Genomic DNA, 27994 nt, shown 5'->3' with positions numbered 1-27994 from the left:
TGCTTTGATAACCAACGCTTTTGTACACTGATGCATATCCTGGCAAATCTTATGCCTTAACAGAAACTTCCTTACAAATTGTTCACTGTGTCAAGTAGCTTGTTTTATTTTGACAGCAGCTTTTCCATTAGGATTTTACAATCCTGTAGGATCCCTTACGAAAATTCTGTTTCCTAGAGTCTCCCAGGGTTTGAATTGGTGTGCCTCAGACATCCATGGTGCATAATTCTTCAAAATATTAATACTAGATTGTACTGGGGTTCAGGGTTGTCTCTTAAAATATGGACACAAATACCCTGTAGAATTGAAAATAATTTTAAACATAAAATATTTGAGTGAGTATAATTAAGTAGCTTTCAATATGTTTGGTGTGGAAGAACCAAAGAGCCAGTCAAAATACTACTAAATGTACGATTCTGTACTTACTGAAAATGAAATTTCATATAGAAACATTTCTCTTTCTTTTGATAATAACATTTACTCCGTGCTTACTATGTGCCAGGCATTTTATGTGCCTTCTGCATGTGTTAACTCATTTAATTACACAACAGCCCTGAGAGGAAGAAACAATAATTATTTCATTGAACAGATGAAGAAAAAAGTCAAGTAATTGCTCAAAGTCATGCAGCTCAGAAAAGGTTGAGCTAAGTTATGAGACTAGTACCTGTGAGCTTGAGTACTCCTTCACCCCCCTACCCATGGATAGGTCCAGGCAAATCATTGTTTTCCATTCCCAAATCCCTATATATATCTTATTATACTTAAAATTTTGTTATGCATCCTATTATTATACAAAGTATCATGGTAGATTTTTATCCTCCCTGGATTTTAACTATTGCTAATGAATAGCTTGGCAGTGTGATGTAACTGAGTCAGGTAAGTCTGGATTTAAAATCTAGTTCTACCACTTACCAGTTATATGGCCTTGGGAAAGTTCCTTAATCTTCTGAGCCCATCTGCTATTTTGTAAAGTAGGGATCATTATCGCTGTTATAAGGAGAAAATGAAATAACCATACATAAATTGCTTGGCATGTAGGTGATCAATAATATTCTTTACTACAAGTTTGCAAGGACACTAGGAAATTACAGCAATTCTTACAAAAAAGAAGGTTTCATTGATAAATTACTAATACAGTGTTGTAAAATACTTTCTATTTGCTGAAAATAGCTTATATGGTTTCCTACGAATCCCAGTTGTATCAAGAATTAAGAGCATTTATAAGAAAATTGTATTTTTCCAGCCAAATTGAAATGTGTATATGCAGCCACAAAGCATTACATTTAAAGATTAGTGATCAAATTAACAATTATATGAGTGAATACAACTTAATAGCCATACTGGTAGAAATGTAGACATTTCACTAATTCCATCCTCATCCTATGGAATTCTGCTTTCCCAAGTCTCTCCGTTAGACCCACCTCTGCACCCTGAATACATGAGCCTTTCTAGGTGTCAGCTTCCAAGAGCAGTGTTTGTGGCTAAAGAGAGTTTGGATTGAGGTTGGAGAAGCCTGGGGTGGCTTACCCCCTATACAAGACATGCATTCTATGAAACCCTCCTTCACCCCAGCTGATGCGCTGTACTTGCATTTTGATCCTCACGGACACCTCTCATCACAAATGATAAAATTGTTTTTGGCCACCTGATATAAAGGCAGCCAATTCAAAGACTGGGCACACACCTACGTTGTAGGAGCTGGCTCAATCTGTGCCTGTCTTGGAGATTTGGTTTTATCAGAGAGACAAGCGATTGTCAAAGGAAGGAAGAAAAGGAAATAAAGTAAAAAATGGATGAAGGAAGTTGACAGGGCTGGAGGGACTGGCAAGCCATAAAGCAAAGAGATTTAGGATTAAAAATTTTTAAAAGATTCGATTTGCAAGAGAAGCAAATGAAGAGAGAAAAGAGAGATTCCTAGATTGCTTTGATTTAGATTAGTGTCCATTTTACCTCTGTCTTTGCAATAGACTTTCCAAATGCTTGCCCTAGGATGTCCATTTATACATAGGAAGCCGAATGAAACGTCAACCATATAAACTTGAGACTAAGGAGACATGTTGGCGTTACCTATTGTTACAGACTCTTGATAGCAGTAAACAAGGACTTACTCCTTTTGGCGTCCTTGGCACCTGCCTGGTTAACCTCCCCAAAGAGGGTGATGCAACTATTAATGCTGCTAACAGTAGATCCTCAGGACACCATTTGTTGATTAGCAAAGACAACCGGGACTAGAACAGGACCCATGTCTGCCCTTCTCCATGGTAGTCGGGGAAGATTCAAACTCCAGAGAGGAAGTCTGAGCTGCCAAAAGTGCGGCTGAAATGAGCGGGAAGCAGAGTGAGAACTCCAGATGTTTAGAATTAGGATGACTATAAACAAATTCATTTCCCCAGATCCCCCAAGCTTGCTTTTTAAAATTATTTTTATATCTGGTAAACAAATCAATTCTCTCTTTTCTTGGCTGAAAATGGACTAATTCTTTAGGGAAGTGTGATACTCAAACTGGTTCACAGTTTGCTCTTCTTTCTCCAGAAATTGTATAATTCACACATCAATGTAATTCTTTCAATTGGTAGTTTGAAAACTTGGGGATTACGTATAAACACCGCCATATGCAATTACCCTTCAAGACTGGTTTTATGTACCTTGTCACCTAATTACTCTTTTCCTTTGTTTTACCAGCTTTGGCATCCAAATATTACTTTAGCCATAGACACTTCACTATGTCACATCATGACATCAGATTTGATATTCCTATCATGGGAGTAACTCCTGTGATGAGGGTAAGGCAGGCATATAGAGTGACAGCTATTGTGTAGCAAAGTAATCACTTGCAGATGATTATTTGAGCTCAAGCCTGAAAATTTCATCTATGTGTATATAAATTTCATCTATGTGTACATCACCAAGAAAAGTCCACCCCTGCACCACTATTGCCTCTTCATCAATAGGCTGAAAGAAAGAATGTGTTCAGCTAATCTGGAACACACATTTAAAATTCTTATTACTTTCCACTCCACAAATTTATTACATAATTATTCATATTTGGACATTGCTCTAGCATGTACAAACAAGTGTATAGCTAGTTCAAAGACTTTCTGATAGCCCACAATAGATGTGCCCTTCTGGTTACCTTCCATACTGTGTAGTGGAAGGACCTTTCCTTTCTCTCAGCAGTCACACTTCTTTGGAATCTTTTGTCAGGGTTTAGAATCCATTAAGAAAGAGAGAGAGAGAGAAAGAAAGAAAATAAAGAAGGAAGGAAGGAGAAAGAAAAAGAGAGAAAGAAAGAAAGAAAAGGAAAGAAAGAGAAAGAAAGGAAGGAAGGAAGGAGAAAGAAAGAAAGGAAGGGAAAAATCCTCAGGAAACTTCTCTACTTTACAGGTTCAAGCAACCTTGATAATCTTGTAATGTGTGATTCACTTTTCCCCAACAAACACACATCAGCACGTGCACGCGTGCGTGCACACACATACACACACACACACACAGGATCCTTGCTTTTGTATACAAAAAGTGATTGTTCAAAGGTTGACTTAGGAGTTGCAAGCTACTTACAACAATCCTAAAACCAAACTTGTTTTTACAGGGCCGTTGTTCAAGAGAGAACTGCAAGTATCTTCACCCTCCGACACACTTAAAAACTCAACTAGAAATTAACGGGAGGAACAATTTGATTCAGCAAAAAACTGCAGCAGCCATGCTTGCCCAGCAGATGCAATTTATGTTTCCAGGAACACCACTTCATCCAGTGGTGAGTACGTCTTATTCAGTGATGAATTGGACGGTTTCAGTGTTGGTATGGATGATGCCACATTGACCTAGGGTGGCCTCTCTCCACTTTGTCACTTTGGTTACAATGAAAGCAAATAGCTTTAAAGCTCAATAGATGAAGGAAAATAGGCTTCTAAAGAATTGATAGAAAAATATTTGTGGAAACAGGAAACAAAGACAATTTCTAATCAATATCTGGGAAATCTGTATCACTCCAACTCTTTTCATCAGTTAACTCTGTATCTCAGCCATCTTAGAACAGAAATCATTTTAACATGTTCATTTACAGTGTGAATTAATAATCTATGTATCAATGAGTTTGAGATGCCTAAAATGTTTTTAGCTATCCCGCTCTCTGACACCATTTAAAGGATGAGGAAAGTGAGAAACCTTCAATGATTTTCCCCAATGTCTTGCAGCTAATAAATCGTGGAGCTGGGACTTAACTCAGACATGTTAGCGGAGTGTTTTCTGAAGTCTGTTCCAGGCAGATTCTAGTAACAGCCCCAAAGAAGGATGTCAAAGGCAGCACCACCAAGGAAAACCCCACCTGAGTCACTAAACTCTCCTGCCTTTCAGAGGCCTGCAAAAGGTGTGACAGCTCTGACCATTGTCACAAGATCAAACACCGGAGGGACTTAAGTATATGAATACATATTGCACAATATTTTTTCCCTGATTTCACCCTGTCTGAAAGTACTTCCTTAAAGGTCTGGAAATTGTTTTAGGAATGAGACCCTTGGGGAAAAGGAGTGCATTTAATTTTAGTGGGTTTCGCTTACATTTGTGAATTATTTGTCAGAAACAAACTCACTCTTTTTTTTAAAAAAAAAAAAAAAGCCAAAATGAAATTTATTTGTTTTTAAGAAGTATGTGAACAAAAGGCTTTTGTTTAAAAATCAATGTTTATTGTAGGAAAAGTCTGCATGACTGAAACCTGCTAAATTAGGAGGGATGGCTACCAGCAAATTCGATTTTCTTGTTGTGTTCCCTGTGAGATGGGGTGTGGAGGGCAGGGCCCACTCAAAGGAGGGTAGAGAATCTGGCAGGTTGTCAGCCATTCTGCCTGTCTCCAGGTTTCTGCAGAGAGTAGCCAGGAAACAGCTCTGCCCGGAAATGCCAGGTGCCGAGGGCTCCAAGATAAATAAGATACAGTCTTTTTGGGAATAGACAGACACATGAAAAGGGCAAAGTAAAATTCAGGCACAGGAAATGATGACAGTGGATGAGGAAAGCCTGCCTGGAGGAAGTCTCAAATGAGCCTGTCTTAAAGGGTGAGTAAGAGCTCACCCAGATTAAGGACTAGACGCAGATAGAGTTCTGAACATATTTAATTCCCAAAATAGGCATTTAAGTGGTTTTGTTTAAACTACACACACGTATAATTTATGGTTCTCTCTTTATTGATGCATATAAACTATTTTATTAATTTACCTAAATGCTAAAATATTTAGTTATGCATAATAAATAATGTCTACAGCAATAAATTTAGAGCCAGCAAGGTCAACATAATAACACAACATTATGTGTCTCAGTTATTTGACTCAGACACATCCTATCTATTTAGAATTAATAAGGACTGACCCTGGTGCTCAATGTTGGCAATGTTAAGAGAATCTCATTCCTGCTGTTAACTATTAGTTGAACTTTTTTTTGAAAGTTATGTTTATTGTTGTCTCAAATATTAATTAGAAGTTCATAATCACCATTTCCCTATGAAAAAGGAATATTACACTTAAATATTTTAATAGAGGTTTTTAAATCACTGGAAGTATTAGAATAAAAACTGTGACATGCTTAAAAATGATCAGCTCTACAAACAAATTAATTCAGTCTCAGAAATGAATTAGTAACCTAGTAGGGTATAGGTGGCTGAATAATGGCTCTCAGAGGTACCTGGAACCTATAAATGTCACCTTATATGGAAGCAGGGGCTTTGCAGATGGGATTAAGAATCTTGAGATGGGAAGACCCTCCTGGATTGGATGCAATTACAAGCATCCTTCTAAGAGAGAGGGAGAGTTAGCACAGACAGAAGAGGAACAAGTCTATGTGACCACAGAGGCAGATTGGAGTGATGTGGCCACAAGCAGAGGAATGCCAGCAACCACCAGAAGATGGAAGAGTCAAGAAATGGATTCTCTTCTAGAGCCTCTGGAGGGAATGTGGTTCTGCCAACACCTTGATTTTGGCTCAGTGAAACTGATTTGGATCTTCTGGCCTCCTGGACTAAAAAGGGATAAATGTGTGTTGTTCTAAGACAACACAACGGTTTTATAGTAATTGAGAGCTGTTTACAGCAGTTACCAGAAACTAATAGATGCAGAAATTGCTTAAGACAAGTCAATTGATAAAGAGAGTCTCAAGTATCAAACTTCTTTACAGCACTGTGGATACTTCTTCTATTCCCTCCTCTGTCCACTCTTGAACCCATTCTACTGCAATCTCTCACCAGTGTCCTCCATATTACCAAATCAATGGTCACTTTTTGCCTTTATTGTTGCTATTGTCTGAATGTTTATGTCCCACCAAAATTCACATGTTGAATCCTAACCTCCAAGGGTCTATAGAAGGCAGTTAGGTCCTGAGGGTGGAGCCCTCATGAATGGAATCAGTGCCCTTATAAGAAGAGACATGGGAGAGACCCCTCACCCACCTGCCATGTGCAGACACAGCAAGAAGGCGCTGTCTATGAACCAGGGAGCTGATTCTCATCAGACATCAAATCTGCCAGCACCTTGATTTGGGGCGGCAAAACTGTGAGAAATTCAATTCTGTTTTTTCTAAGCCACCCAGTTTATGTTATTTTCTAAAAGCAGCCAGAAGGGACTAAAACAATTTATTCTACCTCTCAGCAATACTCAACTCATGTGACCAATCTCTCCTTTGTTAAACACTCCTTCCTCTCTGATCACTCCTTCCTCCCTGATCACTCCTTCCTCTGTCTCCGTTGCCCACCATGTTCCTTTTCTGTATGCTGAAGGTCCAAGAGCTGGATATTTCTTTCCATCTACCTTCTCCCTTGTGGTCACATCCATTCCTGTGACTGTCAATCATCTAAAGACTGAAAACCCCCAAATGTATGCATCCATCTCAACCTCTCCTCTGAGCCCCAGGCTCATAAATCCACCTTTCGACTGGCCTCACCTTTAAATTTCTTACAGGAACTTGACATGTTCAAAATCAAATTCTTCCCATTTTTAGTAAATGGTACTATCAACCAGCAATCTCACACCAAAACCTAGCGGACTCTTTCCTGAACACTATCTGACATCCAGTTCATCAGCAAGTCCTGTCATATCTGCCCTGAACCCCATTCATTCCCCTACATCTCAGCACCCTCATCTGAGCCACCATTAACCTTTTATCAAAATACCATAAAAGCATTTAACTTCCTAATCTGTCAATATCCACTCTTGCATTACTCCATTATGTCTGATATACAACAACCAGAGCAATCTTTTAAAAACATAAACAAGATCCTATCACTCCCTTATGTAAAACCCCTCAATGATTTCCCATTTTACTGGGACAAAGCCGAAACTCTGACCTTGACCATGACCTATGGCTTCTGTGATCTGGTCACCACCTTGCCTACATTGCCAGGTGAACACACACAGTTCATGCGTGCCCCCAGCTTCTGCCTTTGCTGGCCTGTCCATGTCCTAGTGCTCTTCACGCATTAACTCACCTCATTCATGAGGACTCCAGGTGCACCCCTGCAACCCACCTACAACCCTCAGCCTTCTCTACCAGAGAGTCCTCCTCCTTTTCTGCTTATCCATACAAATGAACTGTAATTTTGTTTGTTTTCTTTTCATTAGGGCTTCCATTTAATCAATGTACACAGTTTCTGGCACCATGTCTACCCCAATAAATATTTATTAAGGGAATGAAAATTCAAGTTATTCTCTCCTCTTACAACCCTTCTGTCTCAAATTCACAACATTTGAAAAGTCCCCTTCATTTATTCCTCCTAGCAGCTTTTCTCTCCTCAATTCCTGATAGAATAGGACAGGAATTCTTCCCTCCCGCCCTTCCCAGAGCACGCCCAGCTGTCATATGTGCACTCAAGATAAAGCAGCAAATGTGGACGACCTTTAGGAGGATGGAGATGGAAAAGCCCCAAGGGACATGTCTTGCATGGGTCTTCTGCTCTCTAGAGCTGCTTCTGGCAGTAGAGGGAGGAGCCTTTTAGCTATTGCCCGGCACCTACCATTTAAAGCAGACACATTCTAAACGAGCAGCATTCTTGCCTAGTGACTGGACTTTTGAGCCATGAAATGCCTCAGGCCACTTAGCCATTACCCTTGGCTAAGCCCCCTTGCTGCTACGAAATAGCAAAGAATGTGCATGTGTGTGTGAGAGTGTGTTGTAAGTACATAAGTGTGAGTGTGTAGTGAGTGTATGTGTGGAAGTGTGTAGTGTGTGTAGATTATATGTATGCATGCAGGTGTGCAGTGAGTGTATATATGTGTGCAAGTGTGTTGTGAGTGCATGTGTGTTGTCTGTAGTGTTTGTGTTGCATGTGTACTGTGAGTGTATGTGTGTTCTGTGTAGTGAATGTATTTGTGGTGTATGGGTGTGTTTTGAGTATATGTGAGTGTACATGAGTTTGTTGTGTGCATGAGTGTGCTGAGTATAATGTGTATGTTATGAGTGTATATGAGAGTAAAGAATGTGTTGTGTGAGTGTGTGTTAGTGTTGTGTTGTGTGTTGTCTGTAATGAGTGTGTGTGTAGTGTGTGTTGTAAGTCTGAGAATATTGTGTATATGAACATATGTGAATGTGAGTGTATATGAGTGTACATGAGTGTGTTATGTATGTGAGTGTGGAGTATGTGTGAGTGTACATGAGTGTTGTGTGTGTTTTGAGTGTGAGTATATGAGTGTACATGAGTGTGTGTTGTGTATGTGAGTGTAAATGTGTTGTGCATAGTGTTAGTGTACATTAGTGCATTGTGGGTGTATGTGTATACATAAGTGTATTATGTGTGAGTGTATATTAGTGTGTTGTATATGTGTGTAGTCTGTGTATGTGAGTGTACAAGTGTGTTGTGTGTTGTGTGTGTAATGTATGTGTGCACATGAGTATATGGTGTGTGTATTGAGTGTACATGTGTGTTGTGTCTACATGAGTGTTATGTGTGAGTGTAAATGAGTGCAGTTTTATGTGAGTGTACTGTGTGTACAAGTGTGTACTGTGTGAGTATATGAGTACTGGTGTGAATGTGTGTGTTGTGTTGCATATGTATGTAGTGTGAGTGTACAAGTGTGTTGTGTGTTGAATGCATACAAATGTATGACTGTTGTGTGTGTACATGTTGTATGTGTAGTGAGTATATGTGAGTGTGCATGAATGTGTTTTGTGTGTTGTGAGTGTACATGAGTGTATTTGAGTGTGTGGGGGATGTGAGTATGTTGTGAGTGTGGTATGTGTTGTATGTGATGTGTGTGTTTTGAGTGTATCAGGGTACATGAGTTGTGTTATATGTGTACAAGTGTGTGTATGTGTTGTGTGTGGTGTGTATGTGGGTGTGTTGTGAATGTGAGTGTACATGTGTGTTGAGTGTGTGTTGTGTGAGTGTACGAGTGTTTATGTGTATGTGTGTGTTTTGAGTATGTGAGTATACATGAGTGTGTGTGTTGTGTGAGTATATGTGTGTCTGAGTATAGTGTGTATATGTGTGCACATGAGTGTGTTATGTTTCGAGTGTATGTGTGTGTAGTGAGTGTACATGAGTGTGTTGTGTCTGTGGGCATGTTTTGAGTGTGTGACTGTACATGAGTGTGTTGTTTTGAGTGTATGAGTATTGTGTATGTAGTGAGTGTACATGAGTGTGTTTTGAGTGTATGTGTGTTGTGTGTATACATGTGTGTTGTGTCTGGGTGTGTTTTGAGTGTGTGTGCGTGTACATGAGTGTGATGTGTTGTGTATATGTGTCAGTGTATGTAAGTGGGTTGTGTGTATGGGAGTGTGTAGTGAGTGTACATGAGTGTGTTGTGTCTGTGGGCATGTTTTGCGTGTGTGAGTGCACATGAGTGTGTTGTGTATGTCAGTGTGAGTGGGTTGTGAGTGTATGGGAGTGTGTATAGTGAGTGTATGAGTGTTGTGTCTGTGAGTGCGTTTTGAGTGTGTGAGTGTACATGAGTGTGTTGTGTTGTGTATGTGTGAGTGTATGAGTGGGTTGTGAGTGTATGGGAGTGTGTGTTGTGTGTATGTGAATGTGTTGTGACTATGAGTTGTGTATATGAGTGTGTTGTGTGTGTGAGTGTGTGGGTGTGTTTGTCATCTTTGAACCCGGACCTGATGTCCTGGGAAGGAAAGCAGGGCGTGGAAGACTGCGGAGAGAAACACCGGAAGGTGGAGTGGAGACCGGGGCAGGAACTCTCAAGACCAGCGTTTCAGAAGCAATTTTCTTCAAGGAGGCTTTTCGCGAATCTTGTCCTCTGGCCTCTTTAGCTGTGGCTGAGAGCTGAGAGATGACGTGGACCAAATGGGTCCTGTCTCAGACAGCCTGGCAGCAGCACTTCTGAGAAACTGCAGGGCTAATTCTCCCAAGCTGTAGTTGGTGCGCTTCCAGAAACAGAATCATTGGAAGGTGCTGCCCTTCTCTTTTCTCAGCCGCCGGCTGAGAACCAAATGCAGACACCGGGATCCGTTGTTGGCGGAGATTCTACCTCGGGAGTTTAATTTGAATCCAGGATCTGAGAACCACTTTTTCAAGGCAGCAGGTCCCGCGCCTCCTGTCTGTAGAAGGCCCAGGCAGGCTGTGGGACGCGTTCCTGTGCAACGCTCCACCAACGCTCTCTGCATTCGCTCCAAAAACATACAGACAACTGATTTGTGGGGGGTTCTTTTTCCTCTTTTGTTTTATGAAATAACCAACAAAATCTAGTAATTGCAGTAGAGTGGACGCGGCCTCAGACTAGGAGCCAGGAGTCCCGGGGTGTTCTGCCTTGACTTTGCCTTGCAGCATTGACCTTGGGTTATCCGTTTAGCGTCTCTCCTTTAAATTGCTTTCACCTGGAAGGCTGGGCCGTTCTTGCTGCCACACTTGCTTCTCATGGATTTGAGAAGATTAAAGAAGACAAGTGTGAGAATGCCTTGAGAACGACCAGAACCTTTCCCAGATGTAAAGCATTATTATCCAGAATAGTATTAACACGGAGTGAACGTCTCTGCAAATCCCCCTAACTATATTTTTTAACAAATCAACTTCAATGAAAAACACGCTACATCAAAAAGGAAAATAACCAACTGCATCTGTCTTCGTAAGGCCTATGAACTTGCAACTTTCAGTTTCATGTGACAGAAAATATTTTTTTCAGTCCACATTTCAAAAGGAAAGAGAAAATGTTTGCTATAATATTACTCACTTTTATACCCCTGCTATACTGCTATGCTCGCTACATCTCTGTTGTAGAACTCTTAGATAATTTGAGGCCAAAAAAAAAACTTGATCAATATTGATTTTTACAGTATTAATGATAGCTGCTTTTTATTGAGTTCTGACCATGGGAAGTGGGGGCGCAATAGCACCTCGTTCTGCCCAATCCTTTCAGCTAAGTAGTTTCACTTCCTCGTTTCAGATAAGAAAATTAGAGCCCAGGGAGGTTAATTTCCTCCCCAGGTTAAAAATTAGTAAGTGTCAGAGCACTAGATTTGAATTCAGGTCTCTCTGAGTCTAACATCTATGGTTTTACTTTAAAATAATACTATTTCTCCATGAACTGTGTTATTGCCATTATCAATAAAACATACTGGAATATTCCTTTTTGACTATGAACTCGAATGAACAAGTAACATACATTTTTGAAGGCAAAAGTTAGCTAATTGGAATAGATTTGTTGATATCCAAAATGGTTTTGGGAAATGAGTTTTGAGGTTCTCAATCCTATCGACAAGCCAAAGTACAACCCGTATTTATGGCACCACGTAACCCTGGCTTCAAATGATCTGCGGGCTAGGAGGGTTGAGAATTTGCTTCCAGAGGAAATAAAAATGGAAATATGGGGGAGGGCTCTTTTATCTAAATGTTTACGTTGATAATTCGTCTCTGGGTTAAATTACACATTTAGTCCAAGTATTTTAAGACTACTTTCACTCCTCACATATGACAGTGGTCCCCAAATTTGGCCATGCATCGGATCATTTAGTAAAATTCAAAAATGTAAATATCAAGGTCTCAGCCTAGACCTATTGGGTCAGAATTTATCTCTATTTGTAAAATCTCCTCCAGGCATTTCTGACAGAGCTAGTCCACTGAATCACTGATGTGCTGTGTGATTTATGACATTTCAGAATTGATTCTTTTAAAAAATCCTAACATTACATAGTCCTTAGACCATTTAAATCACTTGGCTTTTTCTCCAGTAGCGCTAAATTAGAAAAGCTACAGTTACTGAAAATCACAACTTTCTATAATTATGACTCATTGAGTAACATACACATATAAACTTTTGTTTATAGTCAAGGGAGAAAAAATCCTAACTGCTGTCTATTTCCCACGTTCACACCTTATGATGCAACTTTCTCCCAAAGTGGATTTTATGTCTGAGCCATAAAGATCTAAGAGTTCCTTGTGGGAGTACTGAGACAGTACCCTTCTAAAACAATTAGAACCACCCCTTCCAGCCACTTCAAAAATAGGCTTTCCTTCCTATCTGATAACTGCCTGCACAATCTGTCAATAATTTACTGTTCTCTATCATGAGTATTCATAAAAGATATTTTTCTGTTACTGCTATAAAGAAAAACGTTTACTAAACGGAACTTTTTATTTTTCCCATATGTTAAACAATTCATCCGGGGTCATAAATAGACAAAAGAATGTCACCCACAATGTAGAAACAGAGAATACACATGACACAGCATAGTTCAACGCTAAAAGTGTGACAAGCAACAGTAAAATTCAGTGTTACAACATTGCATTAATATATGATTGCAAATATCTGAAAACAAATAGGCTAAAAATCATCTGTAACTAACAAACAAACAGAAAGAAGCATTCAGGTCCAATTCGGTGTACAATTTATTCTAAGAAAAGTCTTTAGTATTTTAAATTACTTAACAAGGTTTGTTCTCTTAAATGTACATTATTTCCTTTCTAAAAGGCAGAATTATTTCCATACTTTAGGTGGAGCTTTTAAAAATAATCATCACCTCAACCCACGAGCATAGTTCTTCTTATTCCTAGATGAGGAATATGGTGTCAGAGAGCAAATTTAATAAGGTTCTGTATGCTCTTGTCACTGCTGTGTTGATTTTGTGATCTAGGAAACCAAACCAACTTTTAATGGTCAATGAAAAATTGATTAAAAAGCTTTTCCATAAAACCTTTTAGGAAGGGAAGACTGACTGGATCTAGACATAGTTGAACTAGAGCAAAAAAAAAATCATAGGTTGATTTGAAAACTACATAGGAATTTTGGGAATGTACATGCTAATGACGGAATATGGAAACATACTGGTAAGTCTGGGCAAAATAAAATTGCAAGTAAGCTCCACTGTTTGAGAATGCATAGACTTAGGGAACTTGAAAATCAGGCTATAATCAAGGGGTTTCATTACTCCTTTCCCTTTGAGAAACATGTAGAATAAATCAAAGATTATCAGTCAGTATTCTACAGGTTTCACTACCTTAGTGTTATGATATTTAATAGTTCAGAATATTGAGTAATTAGAGTTGAAATTTTTTTTTGATGTTGAGAACACTTTCATAGAGACAAAAGCTTAATCTAGTTCCTGTAACTAGAGATTTCTATGATATTCTCTCATATTTCTGTATGGTTTAGGGAAGAGAGGGTGTATGTACATGGATTTCGTTTTTAATGCAGGTCAGCATTGAGCTAGACAACTAACACAGAGTATATGATGAATGCATTTTGCTCAAATGACATTTGCTGGTAATTTTTTAAAGTTTTATTCTAAAGAACTCTTTCTCCTGTGTTGTCTTCCTTTAACAGCCCACTTTTCCTGTAGGTCCCGCGATAGGGACAAACACGGCTATTAGCTTTGCTCCTTACTTAGCACCTGTAACCCCTGGAGTTGGGTTAGTCCCAACGGAAATTCTGCCCACCACGCCTGTTATTGTTCCCGGAAGTCCACCGGTCACTGTCCCGGGCTCAACTGCAACTCAGAAACTTCTCAGGACTGACAAACTGGAGGTACTTCAATTCTGTTTGTGTTTTAAGATGCGTTTGTGGTACAAGTATGTTTCTGTGTAAGTGATTGCTTGTGAGATAGAATTCAGTCCTGCAAAACAGCCATGTACACACACACACACACACACACACCACACACTCTCACCTAAAACCCATGCATTCATAACTCTATGGTTTGAAGTTAAGGCCAAGTATAAAGGAAATTAGTTTATGGAAAAGACTAGTTTTAACACAAACAAAAATCAGCTGCATGGAATATGCATTTAAGGGCAAACTATTAAACAATCAATAGATCAGTGACTCAATCATGATGCAGCCCAGAGAGATGGCTCCGGGTCCTGAAGGTCTCCTCATGTCAAGGTCTAACCCTTGCTAGACCCTGGAAAGTTCTGGAAACTGGTGGGTCAGGAGCCCAGCAACCAGGGCAGCCAAGGACACTTAGGGACAGTGGTCGGAGTAAGTGGCACTACAACTATTTACCAATTGGTGTGATCGTATTTCAGTATCTTAAGAACAAGTATGGCTGCTCTAGAATGTTCTGGCATATTAGTTCTGATTGTGTTATTGCTAAACAGGAAATTGGAGGATGAGTAAATTTAGTTATTGAGATATTTTCTTTAACCTCAATTGTTCTATGACATTCAAAAAAGCAAGTTTTGATATTTATAAAACATCATTGTAAGTTATGAATCAAACCAAACCTCCTGTAGTTTGTTGGGTAAAATTTCTCTTTAATCAGAGCTGTAGAACTCATCTATTTATCTTACTACTATATCCCTATGCTTTTCACTACAGCACTTTATAAGGGTGTATAGAGATTCTCACAGATATTTTTTCAGAGAGCTCCTTTAATTCCATTACTGATTAAAGTTGTTAGGTGACGCATCTGGTTAGGATGTACACCATGCTTTCTGCCAGTGGGATCATTAGAGAATGTTCTTTCAATGTGCATTTGTTTAAATATTAACCCAATAAACCTTGAGGGCAGTAAAATGTGGCTGCTTAATAACCTGTGAAGGTTTTAAAACTCAGAATTTCAAACTGCAGATTTTTAGAAGATATATATTTTAGTTTCAATCTGGATGCCCAGATGAAGAGAATATAAACTAATTGTTACTATTTTGGAAAGATCCAGCCTATCCTTGTCAATTACTGAACAGACCTTTCACAGGACTGGGAAAGTGTTTTGGGCTCCACCTGCTGGACCCATGGAGCTTTTGTGTTCAGTATGTGACTGTATTTTAGAAAACAAATTAAATCAGCGGAATTGGGAACAAGTAGTCCTTCCCAACAGGGCTGGTAGACAAAGACCTGTAAAAATGATTCACAATAATTTTAGCAGAGCAGCTTTTGGTTCATTTCAAAGCAGGAATGGAATCAGCTGCACACAGAGCCCCTTGGTAGGAGTTAGATGGCAGATCCACACCTATGACGCTGTCAGACAGAAGTCTTCCATTGATGGAGGAAGTCTTACTCGGAATCTGTGGGAACATCTTAGCAATATTTTATTTTGCATTTTATAAACTAAAGATAAAATGTTGGCTAATACCCAAAGTAGGAGGAAATAATTAACAATCCGGTGATTCATGCTGTTTACCTTCAACCTGGCCTGGTCACTGATCAGTGAAACAGTATTTCCCAAGTATGTCTGATTTTCACAATACTTGAATTTCAGGTCAGGGGCTCTTCATATAACATCACTAACGATCAACATGATGATCACTTACATACCCACTTTGGAATTAGAGTCTAAAAAGAAATAACTTACAATTCTACTCATAAATCTTTCCTGCTAATATGTATAAGCAGAGAAGAATTATATAATATACATGCATTATTTACGCTATTTCATGTTGCCTGTATTCAGGGCATAATTAAAAATACTCTTCAAATTCTAAAGAAATATTTTTTCATACAGTAAAATATTGATCCACCAGAATTCTCAGGGGATGGAGACTTCTAGTTACTTGAGATTTCAGGATAATTTAGCATTAAATAATTTTTAAAGTAAACTATTTCCCTCCATTTCTTTCTTTCTTTTTATCTCTTGCCATATTTCTCTCTATTTTTATCTTTTTTTTTTTTTGTCTTTTCTGTGCTGTTAAAAATAATAGTATGGTGGCCTTTAAAATGAAAGTTTTGGTGTCTTAGATATTGTTCTTCTGATTTATGATTATGCTATCTTTGTAGAACAGGAGAGAAGGAATGGGAAACAGGAGTGTTCAGATTCACCCTACCCCAACTCCTCAGAGAGAGGAGGAACAAGTTTATCATTTTCCCTGATTCTTTTTGTACAGCTATGACCTGGTAGCTTGATCTATGATGAAATTGTCCCTCCACACACAAAAAAACCCCTATAGCATTCTCAGAATTGTCATCCAAGTAGGATATTGAAGGTATAGAGAGAGGTAGATAGATTATAGGTAACTGATAGATAATAGGTAGATTATAGGTAGGTAAGCAGACATTTGGATAGGTAGGTAAATAGATTAGATGATTAATTAATTGATAGATTTTAGATAGGTAAGTAGGTAGATGATAGATGATGGATGGGTGGATGGATGAATGAATGGATGGATAGAAGGATGGATAGATAGTAGACAGGTATATAGATAATAGACAATATTAGGTTGGTACAAAAGTAATTGCAGTTTTTGCCATTAAAAGTATGATAGATGAACAGATGATAGGTAGATAGATGGATGGATGGATGGATGATAGAGGTAGATGGATAGTTAGATAATAAATGATGGATAGATGATTGATACATGATAGATGGATAGATGACTGGATAGATTGATGATAGTAGATGATAGATGGGTGAATGGATGGTTAGATAGATGATAGATAATAGACGATAGCTACATGGATGGATGGATGGATAGATGGATGGATGAATGGATAGACAGAGATAGATGGGTAGATAGATAATAGATAATGGATGAATGAACAGATGGATAGATGACTGGATAGATTGATGATAGTAGATGATAGATGGGTGAATGGATGGTTAGATAGATGATAGATAATAGACGATAGCTACATGGATGGATGGATGGATAGATGGATGGATGAATGGATAGACAGAGATAGATGGGTAGATAGATAATAGATAATGGATGAATGAACAGATGGATAGATGACTGGATAGATTGATGATAGTAGATGATAGATGGGTGAATGGATGGTTAGATAGATGATAGATAATAGACGATAGCTACATGGATGGATGGATGGATGGATAGATGGATGGATGAATGGATAGACAGAGATAGATGGGTAGATAATAGATAATGGATGAATGAACAGATGAATAGATGACTGGATAGATTGATGATAGTAGATGATGGATGAATGGATGGATAGATAGATGATAGATAATAGACGATAGCTACATGAATGGATGGATGGATGGATGGGTGGGTGAATGGATAGACAGAGATAGATGGATAGATAGACAATGATGGATGAATGAACAGATGGATAGATGACTGGATAGATTGATGCTAGTAGACGATAGGTGGATGAATGGATGTATGGATTGATAGATTGATTATAGATAATAGATAGACGATAGATACATGAATGGGTGGATGGATAGATGATAGATGCATAATATGTTACCCAGGGACAATGGAGGCCTTGTTGATTTTCTTTTGTTATTTTAGCTGAAATGCAGATTTCGGATTATTTTCTCAATACAGATTTTCACCCTAGAAAGGCGGGTAGAACAAAACTCAAATGAGTGTGTCAGAGATTCTGGTTACCTGGATTCCGGATAATCGGTATTTTCTTGCCAGTGGTACCAGAGCCACCACTGAAAGCCAGGCAAAGCCTCCGCTCCCCACGCGGTGGCCGGGCCGCAGGGGCGCCTGGGCTCAGACCTGCCTCTGCAGCGCGGCTCTTCTTTCCTGTCTCAGGTATGCAGGGAGTTCCAGCGAGGAAACTGTGCCCGGGGAGAGACCGACTGCCGCTTTGCACACCCCGCAGACAGCACCATGATCGACACAAGCGACAACACCGTAACCGTTTGTATGGATTACATAAAGGGGCGTTGCATGAGGGAGAAATGCAAATATTTTCACCCTCCTGCACACTTGCAGGCCAAAATCAAAGCTGCGCAGCACCAAGCCAACCAAGCTGCGGTGGCCGCCCAGGCAGCCGCGGCCGCGGCCACAGTCATGGTAAGTGCGGCCGCCCGCCGCCCCTGCACCCCGGCGCCTCCGCGGAGGCCGCTCCGGGCTGGGGCTTGGATGCTCTTCCACACACTCGGGAAACATGGAAGGCTGCTATTCCCGCTGCTCCGCTGCCTAAGTTTTGCTGTTGTTTTCCCTCTTTTTGTTTTGTTTTCCCCTCCTGCCCTTCTTCAGCACAATAAGTAAATCCCTCAGGCGCAGGGACAGCCCAGGGGTCCGTGAGCTCGGTCCCCACTCCCAGGGTGGCGAAGACTGAGCGCGCTCGCTTAGAATCTTCTTAAGAGAGGCTCAGGGCCCTTATGATGCACAACAAGGTGGGCACCGCTGCAGAGAGGGGAAAGAGAGGTGCATTTCTGCAGCTGAGCGCGAGGACGCAGCCTGCTCCTGGGAGCAGCCGCGGAGGACAGCTGTGGCCTAAGAGGAGCCCAGCGAGTGATCTGGTCAGTGTCTGGCTCTTCCCTGCTCCCATTTTCTCTCCTCTTCCTTGACTTATCACTAGGGCATTGCTGGTCAGAGGCCCCACCCCAGTAAGATTTTATGCGAATAGCCATGCATGAAACAGAAAGTGGAGCCGACCTGGCTAGGCTGTGGCCTGCCGACCTGTGACCTAGGCTTGCTTCCCTGAGTCACCCTTCCCTGAGTCACTCATTAGAGACCAGTAGTACATCATTACCATCTCCTGGGAGCCTGCTACTGCTCAGAATCTCAGGAAGCCTAACTGTCCCTTAGAGGCCGGATGTAGGATCATCTAGGAGCCTGTGGAGCCCCCAGAATCCTCGGCCTCACTCCAGACCTCAGAGAATCAGAATTTAAATTGTAAAACATCCCCACGTGTTTCATATGCACATTACTATTTGAGAAGCACGTGCCTAGACACTGCTTATCAAACTTGGAACAACCTGAAGGGTCTGACCTGACCTCTGAATCTATCCTTTTCCCTGAAGTTTCTTACTTTCTTATTTAGTTGGTCTGGGTGTGGCCTGGGCAGTGGCATTTTTTTTTTTTAAGACAGGGTCTCTGTCACCCAGGCTGGAGTGCAGTGGAATGATCATGGGTCACTGTAGCTTTAAACTCCTGGGCCCCAGTGATCCTCCCACCTCAGCCTCCTAAGCTGGGACCATGCCCATCTAAGTTCTAAATTTTTTGTAGAGACAGGGTCTCACTATGTGGCCCAGGCTAGCCTGAAACTCCTGGGATCAAGCAATTCTCGCACCTTGGCCTCCCAATGCGTTGGGATTACAGGTGTGAACTACCATACCTGGTGACAGTGGCAGTTTTTAAAAGCTCCCAGGTGATTCCAATGCACCACAAAGTTTGAGAACCTCTGCATTAGGTTGCAGAAGTTTCTAATTAATTTGTTTTTATATGAGCTCTCTGGCTATCAGAAGTCTATGTTGGTATGTGATAAGCACTGCACATTCATTCTTTCAAAAAAATTATTGAGACCATGCATCAGGCACTTGCTGAGTAGAATAAATAAATCAGGCAGGTTTCCTTGCCCTCACGGAGTTTGGAGTTAGTAACTGAGAGCAATAAAATGCTCCTCAATGACATGATGGAAATGCTTAATGGGGTCTAGAGGGCATGAAGGACTCAGTGGCCAGTCCTCCCTCAAGAAGGAGAGCTATTACTTCAGAGATGGAAAGTACAGTTTGAAAACACTTTGTTCTAGCTAGCAACCAGTACCTCATATACTCATTACTGATTAAAATGGAAGGGTAGCTGTCACGCAAACAAGTTCACCATTTCTCAACATTGTTGCGCAAATGTTTATTAAGGCATGAACCTGTGATCAGTGATAGGGATACAGTGAGAAAGGCACCTTCCACCCATGAGGTAATAACTCCATGTGGTTATAGAGACCTTTCCAATCTCAGCTGCTTATTTCCACACTCCTTGAGCACTAGGCCCTTCATCTGAATCACTGTTTTGTGTTTGTTTTTTAATCTCTGAGTCCTTTCCTTGTCCCTTTAGTGTCCTTTCCTCTCATTGTTCTCATTCTTCTGTTATTGGACATAATGCTGACTTTTCTGAGTGTGAGTTCCTATAGATGTGGAGATGTATGTATCCACACAAGAGGGTCAATAAAAAAATAGAGAAATTCTCCCCTTTTTTGTTCTAGTGAAAGAGTAGTTTCCAAAACTCAATACAATTGGGAATGGGAAGGAGGGGAGGGATGGTGAGAGTAAACTGATCACTTAAGGCTGGTAATAAAAGGAATTATTTTAGAGCACAAATGAGGTCCTTTACACATTTCTCCAAAGCAGAATCCACTTTACTATCCACCTAGTGAGGATCTCATCCCATAAGAAGTAAGATATTTTTTTCATTGTAATCATTCTGTTAGGCCAGCTCCAACTTATCCTAATTAGTGTGTTGATTGACAGGCATTAAGAACACGTTTTTCTCCATAAAATTTGTCTTTTCTTGAGATGGAGTCTTGCTCTGTCACCCAAGTTGGAGTTTAGTGGCATGATCTTGGCTTACTGGAATCTCTGCCTCCCAGGTTCAAGTGATTCTTATGCCCCAGTCTCCCAAGTAGCTGGGACCACAGGTAGGTGCCACCATGCCTAGCTCATTTTTGTATTTTTAGTAGAGATGGGCTCAGGAATGCCTGGACTCAGAAACTTCAAAACCAAGAGGTCACTCTCTTCTTTCCCCTACCTGCTTCTCTTACTATGGCCACACCATTCTCTAAGGTCAGCTTCTCCACAGGACCCAGGACAAAGGCTCTGGACATCTATAGGAATGTATTCTTACATCTTTTGGCAAGAGAGAGAATGCTGCCTTTTATACCAGCTCTAATTAAGTAATGGGGGGGAAAGCAGTTAAAGGTCATTTTGTGGCTGTCCTTGTGGTCGGTGACAGGATGCTGTGATTGACTCAGCCTGGGTCCCAGTGGCTATACCTGGTCACTGACATATGGAATGAGGCACTGATAATATGGAAATATTAGTCCCTCAAATAAAAGTATATCTCAAAATATTATGGGTTCAGTTCCAGACCACTGCAATGAAGCGAGTATTACAATAGAGCAAATCACATGCATTTTTTGGTTTCCCGGTGCATATAAATGTTATGTTGACACTATACTATGGTCTATTAAGTGTGCAAGAACATTATGTCTAAAGAATATATACACACCTTAATTTTAAAAATTGCTTTAAAAATTGCTTACCAACAATCAGAGCTTTTAGTGAATTGTATCTTTTTGCTGGTGGAGGATCTTGCCTCGATGCTAATGGCTGCTGACTGATCAGGGTGGTGATTGCTGAAAGCTGCGATGGCTGTGGTAATTTCTTAAAATAAGACAATAATGAACTTTGCCACACTGATTGACTCTTCCTTTCACGAAAGATTTCTCTGTATCATGCAATGTTGTTTGACAGCATTTTACCCAGAATAGAACTTCTTTCTAAATTGGAGTCAATCCTCTAAAACCCTACTGCTGCTACTTTATCAACTAAGTTTATATACTTTGCTAAATCCTTTGCTGTCATTTCAACAATTTTCACAACTTCTTGGTGAAGAGTAGAATCCATCTCAATAAACTACTTTCTTTACTGCTCCATAAAGCAACTCTTCAGCCATTAAACTTTTATCATGAAATTGCAGCAATTCAGTCATATCATCAGGCTCTACTTCTGTTAAGAATTCTAGTTTTCCTGCTATTTCCATTGTATCTGCAGTTAATTCCTCCATTTTAGTCTTGATCCCCTCAAAGTCTTCCATGAGGACTGGAATTAACTTCTTCCAAACTCCTGTTCATGTTGATATTTTGATCTTCCATGAATCATGAATGTTCTTAATGGCATCTAGAATGATGAATCCTTTCCAGGTTTTCCATTTACTTTGCCCAGATCCATCAGAGGAATCACTATCTATGGCAGCTGCAGCCTTACAAAGTGTATTTCTTAATTAGTAGGACTTGAAAGTTTAAATAACTCCTTAATCCATGGGCTGTGTTAGCAGGCATGAAAACAACATTATTCTCCTTGTACATCTCCACCCTTGGGTGATGAGGTGCATTGTCAATGAGCAGTAATAGTTGAAACACATCTTTCTTTTTTTTTTTTCTGACCAGTAGGTCTCAACTGTGGGCTTAAAATGTTCAGTAAACCGTGCTGTAAATACATATACTGTCATCCAGGCTTTGTTGTTTCATTTCTAGAGCATAGGCAGAGTAGATTTAGCATAATTCATAAGGGCCCTAGAATTTTGAGAATGGTAAATGAGCATTGGCTTCAACTTAAATTCTGCATTTAACTTCTAGCAGAGTAAGCAGCTGCATTAACTTCTAGCAAGAGTCAGCTGCACTTTGAAGGTCTAAAGCCAGTCCTTAACTTCTCTGTAGCTATGAAAGTCCTAGTTGACATCTTCCAATTGCATGATAAAGAGAACATTGTGTGAAACAGAGAACATGCAACAGATATCATGCAACATTGCATGATACACAGACATCTGACATCTGTTATTTAGTGTGGCTACCTTCATCAGTGATCTTAGCTAGATCTCTGGATAACTTGCTGCAGCTGCTTCATTAGCCCTTGCTGCTCACCATGCACTTTTATGTTATGGAGATGGCTTCCTTCCTTCAACCTCATGAACAAATCTCTGCTAGCTCCCAACTTTTCTTTTGTAGCTTCCTCACTCCTTTCAGCCTTCACAGAATCCAAGAAAGTCAGGACCTTGCTCTAAATTAGGCTTTCTGCCAGTGTGGTGGCTCATACCTGTAATCCCAGCACTTTGTGGGGCCGAGGCAGGTGGATCACTGGAAGCCAGGGGTTTGAGACCAGCCTGACCAACATGGTGAAACCCCATCTCTACTAAAAATACAAAAATTAGCTGGGCATGGTGGCACATGTTTATAATTCCAGCTACTCAAGAAGCTGAGCATGAGAATTGCTTGAACCTGGGAGGCAGAGGTTGCAGTGAACTGAGATCATGCCACTGCACTCGAGCCTGGGTGACAGAGTGAGACTCTGTCTCAAAAAATAAAAACAAAAGTAAATAAATTAGGCATTGGCTTAAGGGAATGCTGTGGCTGGTTCAATCTGTCCAGACCACGAAAATTTTTCCACATTAGCAATAAGGCTGTTTCACTTTCTTATCATCCGTATGTTCACTGGAATAGCACTTTAAATTTCCTTCAAGAACTTTTTCTTTGCAATTACAACATGGCTAACTTTGGTACAAGAAGCTTAGCTTTTAGCCTGTTTTGGCTTTGGACATGCCTTCCTCACTAAGCTTAAATCATTTCTAGCTTTTGATTTAAAGTGAATAATGTGTGACTCTTCTTTTCACTTGAACACTCAGAGGCTATTTAAAATTATTAATTGACCTAATTTCAATATTATTTTGTCTCAGGGAATAGGGAGGCCTGAGGAAAAAGAGAGAGAGGGGTGATAGCCAGTGAGTGGAGCAGTCAGATCCTGCATGACATTTATCGATTAAGTTTGTGGCATGGTTCATGGTGCCCCAAAACATTTAAAACAGTAACATCAAACATCACTGATCACAAATCATCATAACAGATATAATAACAATAAATTTTAAAATATTGTGAGAATTACCAAAATGTGAGAAAAACACAAAGTTAGCACATGCTGTTGGAAAAATGACCCTGATAGACTTAACACAGGGTTGCCACAAACCTTCAATTTTTAAAAAATGCAGTATCTGCAAAGTACCATAAAACAAAGTGAAATAAAACAAGGTACCCCTGAACTTATTAATACAACAGATCAAGGTACTATTAGTGACCTTAGAGCTGAGCCCTGATTTCATCTGCCTGTTTTCTCAATGGACCAATTCTAACATCTGCAAACACTATATACTTCAGTTATTGAAGGGACAATGCACCTAGTATATGTCAGTGGTAGATGACCTGGGCTGATGGAGACAAGAGGGAAAACGGCCATTTACACAAACAGATCATTTCCCTGCTGCATTTCTTCAAGTCAAAACTGTACTCTTCTGTGTACCCTTCTACACATTTTCACGTTACATTCATCAAGCTGCATAAAAGATTATTGCAGTGGATGCCAATAAAGTTAGTTACCATAGTTTCTTGGATTGTTACACCGTGCCCAAATTTGGAGTTCTGATAAGTCAGAGGATCTTGCAGCATCGTCAAAGACAACCCAAAGGAATGTAGTTTCAGAACAAAAGCCAGGTTCTTCCTGACAATGACATGAAAATTACCTAAGCTGTCATGTGTTTTTAGTTGAAGTGAGAGGCTCATTTGAAACCAGCCTAGGTGCTTTTGGATAAAGTCAAAGTACTGCTACTCTAATAGCAAAATTACTCAGTACATAGAGGAAAAACTATTATTTTATTTCCTTATTCAAAAGGACAAATAGGAGTGATGGATGCAGTTAGAAGATGTTAATATTCCATTCATCTGACTTCCATATATAAACCCCAAGCATTTCCAGGGTGCAATGCTTACTATTGTCTGGAGATTTCCCACTTATTTTGATTAATTAGATCCTTAAAAAGAATTTAAAGCTTTGACTCCAGAATAAAAGACATTTATTTCCTTTAGAGCCTCATTCTTTTAAATACTTCTTAAAACACAACCATTACCATCCCCAGAATTTTTTAAACATGAGAATAAGCCAGACAGAACTTTTCTTTGGTAGTTTTAACACAAAAGGTGTCTGATCTTCATACAAGCAGTCTTTGTTCACGTACAGCAAAATGGGGTGACACAAGGAAAGAACCATTTTGCAAAAGGAAACAGGACAAGCTGCCATCAGCTAGATATGTTTCGATGGTTCAGGAAAGTCTGTACAGGAACTTTGATTGGCATCCTACTTGTCTACCTTCTTTTCTGCTTTAAAGTGGCAGCTCTGATCATTGTTGTCAGTGTTTTCTGACCCCTCAGATTTGGTCTTTGCCTCTCATGCCTGGCGTGGGCACTTGTCTCGATTGCCTTGACTTGCAGAAGGATTGGTCCCCAATCCAAAAAAAGAAAAGCCTAGCTGCCTATAGGACCTCCTTTGACTCATCACCCATGCACACCAAGCATTCCAAGTGGCTGAAACATAGTTAAGGGCTCAATTAAAAAAAAAAAAAAAAACTCTTCCTCTGTCTCTGTGCCTGACGAAGATCTCAGGATACACTGGGCTTGGTGGTCTATGAGATCTGTTCTAAGCCTGAAGATTTTTCATTGTAGGTAAACATATGCCAGCAGTCAAAATCACTGAAAACACCGCATCTGTATATGAAAAAGCTACATTATAACATGATTATTCATCCACATGGATTTTTTTTATCTTACTTTAAGTTCTGGGGTACCTGTGCAGAATGTGCAGGTTTGTTACTTAAGTATGTATGTGCCATGGTGGTTTGCTGCATCCATCATCCCATCATTTACATTAGGTATTCTATACATACCTGCTTCACAGTGTGAGATGAACAAGATGTTAATATGCACACCCCACCCTCCAAGACCTCAGTGTTTGCTTAAAAAAAAGATACCTGTCTCTAATGAAACTCATACCACAGAGTGATAGAAAAGGATACACTGCCACCATCCTGCTCACGGTAGAGTTCTCAGTTTTTTTACATTCCTGGATTATTCTAAAGTCCATGGAAATTCAGTTTCATCACACTAAGACAGGAAAAAGAACATTAACATTCCAAATGACAATCCTAAGGAGAAATATTTATTATTTTTTATTGTACTTGGAGACTTCATTAAATGATTCTTTGTTAAGTCAAAATTTTGCTCATAAATATCAGCCTTTGGAGACATAATCACTCTTCTAGTCAACATGTCAGGTCTGTTAGTGGATTCATTCTGTCAATACTTAGGACTGGAAATGGGAAGGGAAAAACTGAGTCCAGAAAGTTGAGGCCCAAATGACTTTGAGTTTAACCATCAAGTTCACGTTCTCAATGCGCTCCGTGAGAACAGGCTTTGTAGCCTTCTTCAGCTAATGCAGATTAATTGAAGCTCAAAAAACAAAACAAGAAAACCGTGCACTGCTTAACACTGCAAAACTGTGCAAGGAAGAGATTCGAAACAAAAATGGCATTATGGAAGTTACATGATGTCAAAGTTACATGCAAGCAAAGAATGTCCAGTACACAGAAGTTTTGTAAGCTCATTGTTTTTAATGTTCACAATTGTACTTTCACAACATTGATTTCATATTATTTGATGACCTCGATCAAAACCACCTTCCAAAACATTTTCTTCTCCATTGGCCATTGTAAATCTCTTCTCTGCCTGTAGTCCTTTCTGCTTTATTTCTGGTCTCTTCCCCTCTATAGCTCTCTCCTTATCCCCTATTATCTCCATACTTTTTATCCTGAATTATAAAACAATAATAAACATCCTTTATTTATCCAGGGAAATATCATTAACTGTTTCCCATTTTAAAGGTTTAGTACTATCTCATGTGAAATGACAGAGTTCTATTTCAGAACTTTAGAATATAATATTTGTATTTATTAGACAAACCTTAGGGATTTACCTATTGTGCTAAGCGTAGAAAAGAGTGTTTCATTTTTTATTTGCATTGGAGCAATTTGTTTGAATTATTTTCTTTGCGTAGAATTCCATCATAGAATTTTTAGTTTTGTTTTGTTTTTCTTTTTACAAAGAATAGGAAAATTTTTCATTGTGGTCTAAATCAATCCATATTTCTTTTTATTTCAGTTGTTTAAATGAAAGTGTCTTCCCAAAAGTATGGTTATAAGTTAAAGATATTATTTTACTTCTAATCTTTCAAGCAGTCCTTTCCTATTTTTAGCTTTTGCTATTTTTAGTTGTTGTATTTGTTCTAAGGAAGAGTTCCACTTTTCATTAATGGGGTTGCTCACTGATTATAGCTAACCGTACAAATAGAATTACTAAATAGAAATTATTTTGATACCTGGGGACACTAAATACCCTTTAAAGGATATTTTCATAGTATAATCCGGTAAGTTATTTGGGATAAATGAAATGAACATTTCAAATGTAGTAGAAAACAGAATGGATGATAAGTTGGTTGTTAGAAACAAGATGATGGAATAAAAGTGGGGAATTCTGAAAACTCACTATTTAAATTCAACACATTAAATTGGGAACATTAGTCCACATTACAAGACTCACACTAGCAGAGTGAAGGCAAGAATTGAGACAATTATCCACGATTCAGACAAAAAATACAGATCCAAACCCAACAGTTTCGCCTAAATAATCTTGTGTTTGAATATTTTTTTGCCTGAATTTTTTGTCTCAGTTCACCACTTCATTTTGTTAGGCCAGATATGAATTTTAAATTATATTTATGAAAAATTTCAACTTGGGTCTTATCCTTACTTGATGGATTCATTATTTCATATTTGAAAACTGACTTATCAGAAGTTCTTCGATCCTGTGGCCCTTACAAATTTTGCATTTTTTTCTGAAGCAATATAAAAAATGCTTATGGTGTGTATGCAAGCTGCTGTTTTAATTAACTTTCCTGAATTTCAAACATCTATATTTTACTCTCTTATATGCTTTTAACTAAGGTATAGTAGATGCATTTTTGCTTCAATACTAATTTAAGGTGTAATATTCATTTCTTTAGAGAACATTTTTGTTGTTGTGCATGCCTAGTGTTTTGTACGTTGTATATTGCATTCAGAATATTTTTTTCCTTCTCACCTATCCACAATGCAATGCCGTTCCCATGATGCACCTCTGCTTGCTGTTTACCTGTATGTTAATTCGCTTGAATCCCATTGGCCCACTGCCATCATGTGCTCGCTGCCTGTTATTAAAAGACTCAGTCGACTGCCAAAGCAATGAAGCGACCTCTCGAAGCAACTGTAGACCTGGTACTTTGACCTTTCACCTTTCGCTTTGCATGTAGC

At 39.4% G+C, this 27994-nt stretch overlaps 1 protein-coding gene across 14 annotated transcripts in view; it reads left to right on the top strand.

Moving 5' to 3' along the window:
- Positions 1 to 27994, top strand: part of MBNL2 (muscleblind like splicing regulator 2) — a 173404-nt gene that overhangs the window by 107092 nt on the left and 38318 nt on the right. For 8 of the 14 annotated variants that reach the window (XM_012458632.2, XM_012458633.2, XM_012458630.2 and 5 more), the window contains 3 exons: positions 3590 to 3754; positions 13743 to 13943; positions 17861 to 18124. In XM_012458632.2, coding sequence (XP_012314055.1) covers positions 3590 to 3754; positions 13743 to 13943; positions 17861 to 18124 — 630 coding nt within the window. Of the gene's footprint in view, positions 1 to 3589; positions 3755 to 13742; positions 13944 to 17860; positions 18125 to 27904; positions 27959 to 27994 lie in introns of all 14 variants that reach the window. The other 6 variants (XM_012458627.2, XM_012458628.2, XM_012458624.2 and 3 more) reach the window with 1 other exon arrangement.

This window comes from Aotus nancymaae, unplaced genomic scaffold (assembly GCF_030222135.1).
Source record: "Aotus nancymaae isolate 86718 unplaced genomic scaffold, 86718_ANA_hifiasm-v0.15.2.pri h1tg000048l, whole genome shotgun sequence".
In the NCBI taxonomy this organism is placed as follows: Eukaryota; Metazoa; Chordata; class Mammalia; order Primates; family Aotidae; genus Aotus; species Aotus nancymaae.
This window is presented reverse-complemented; position numbering and strand designations above follow the sequence as displayed.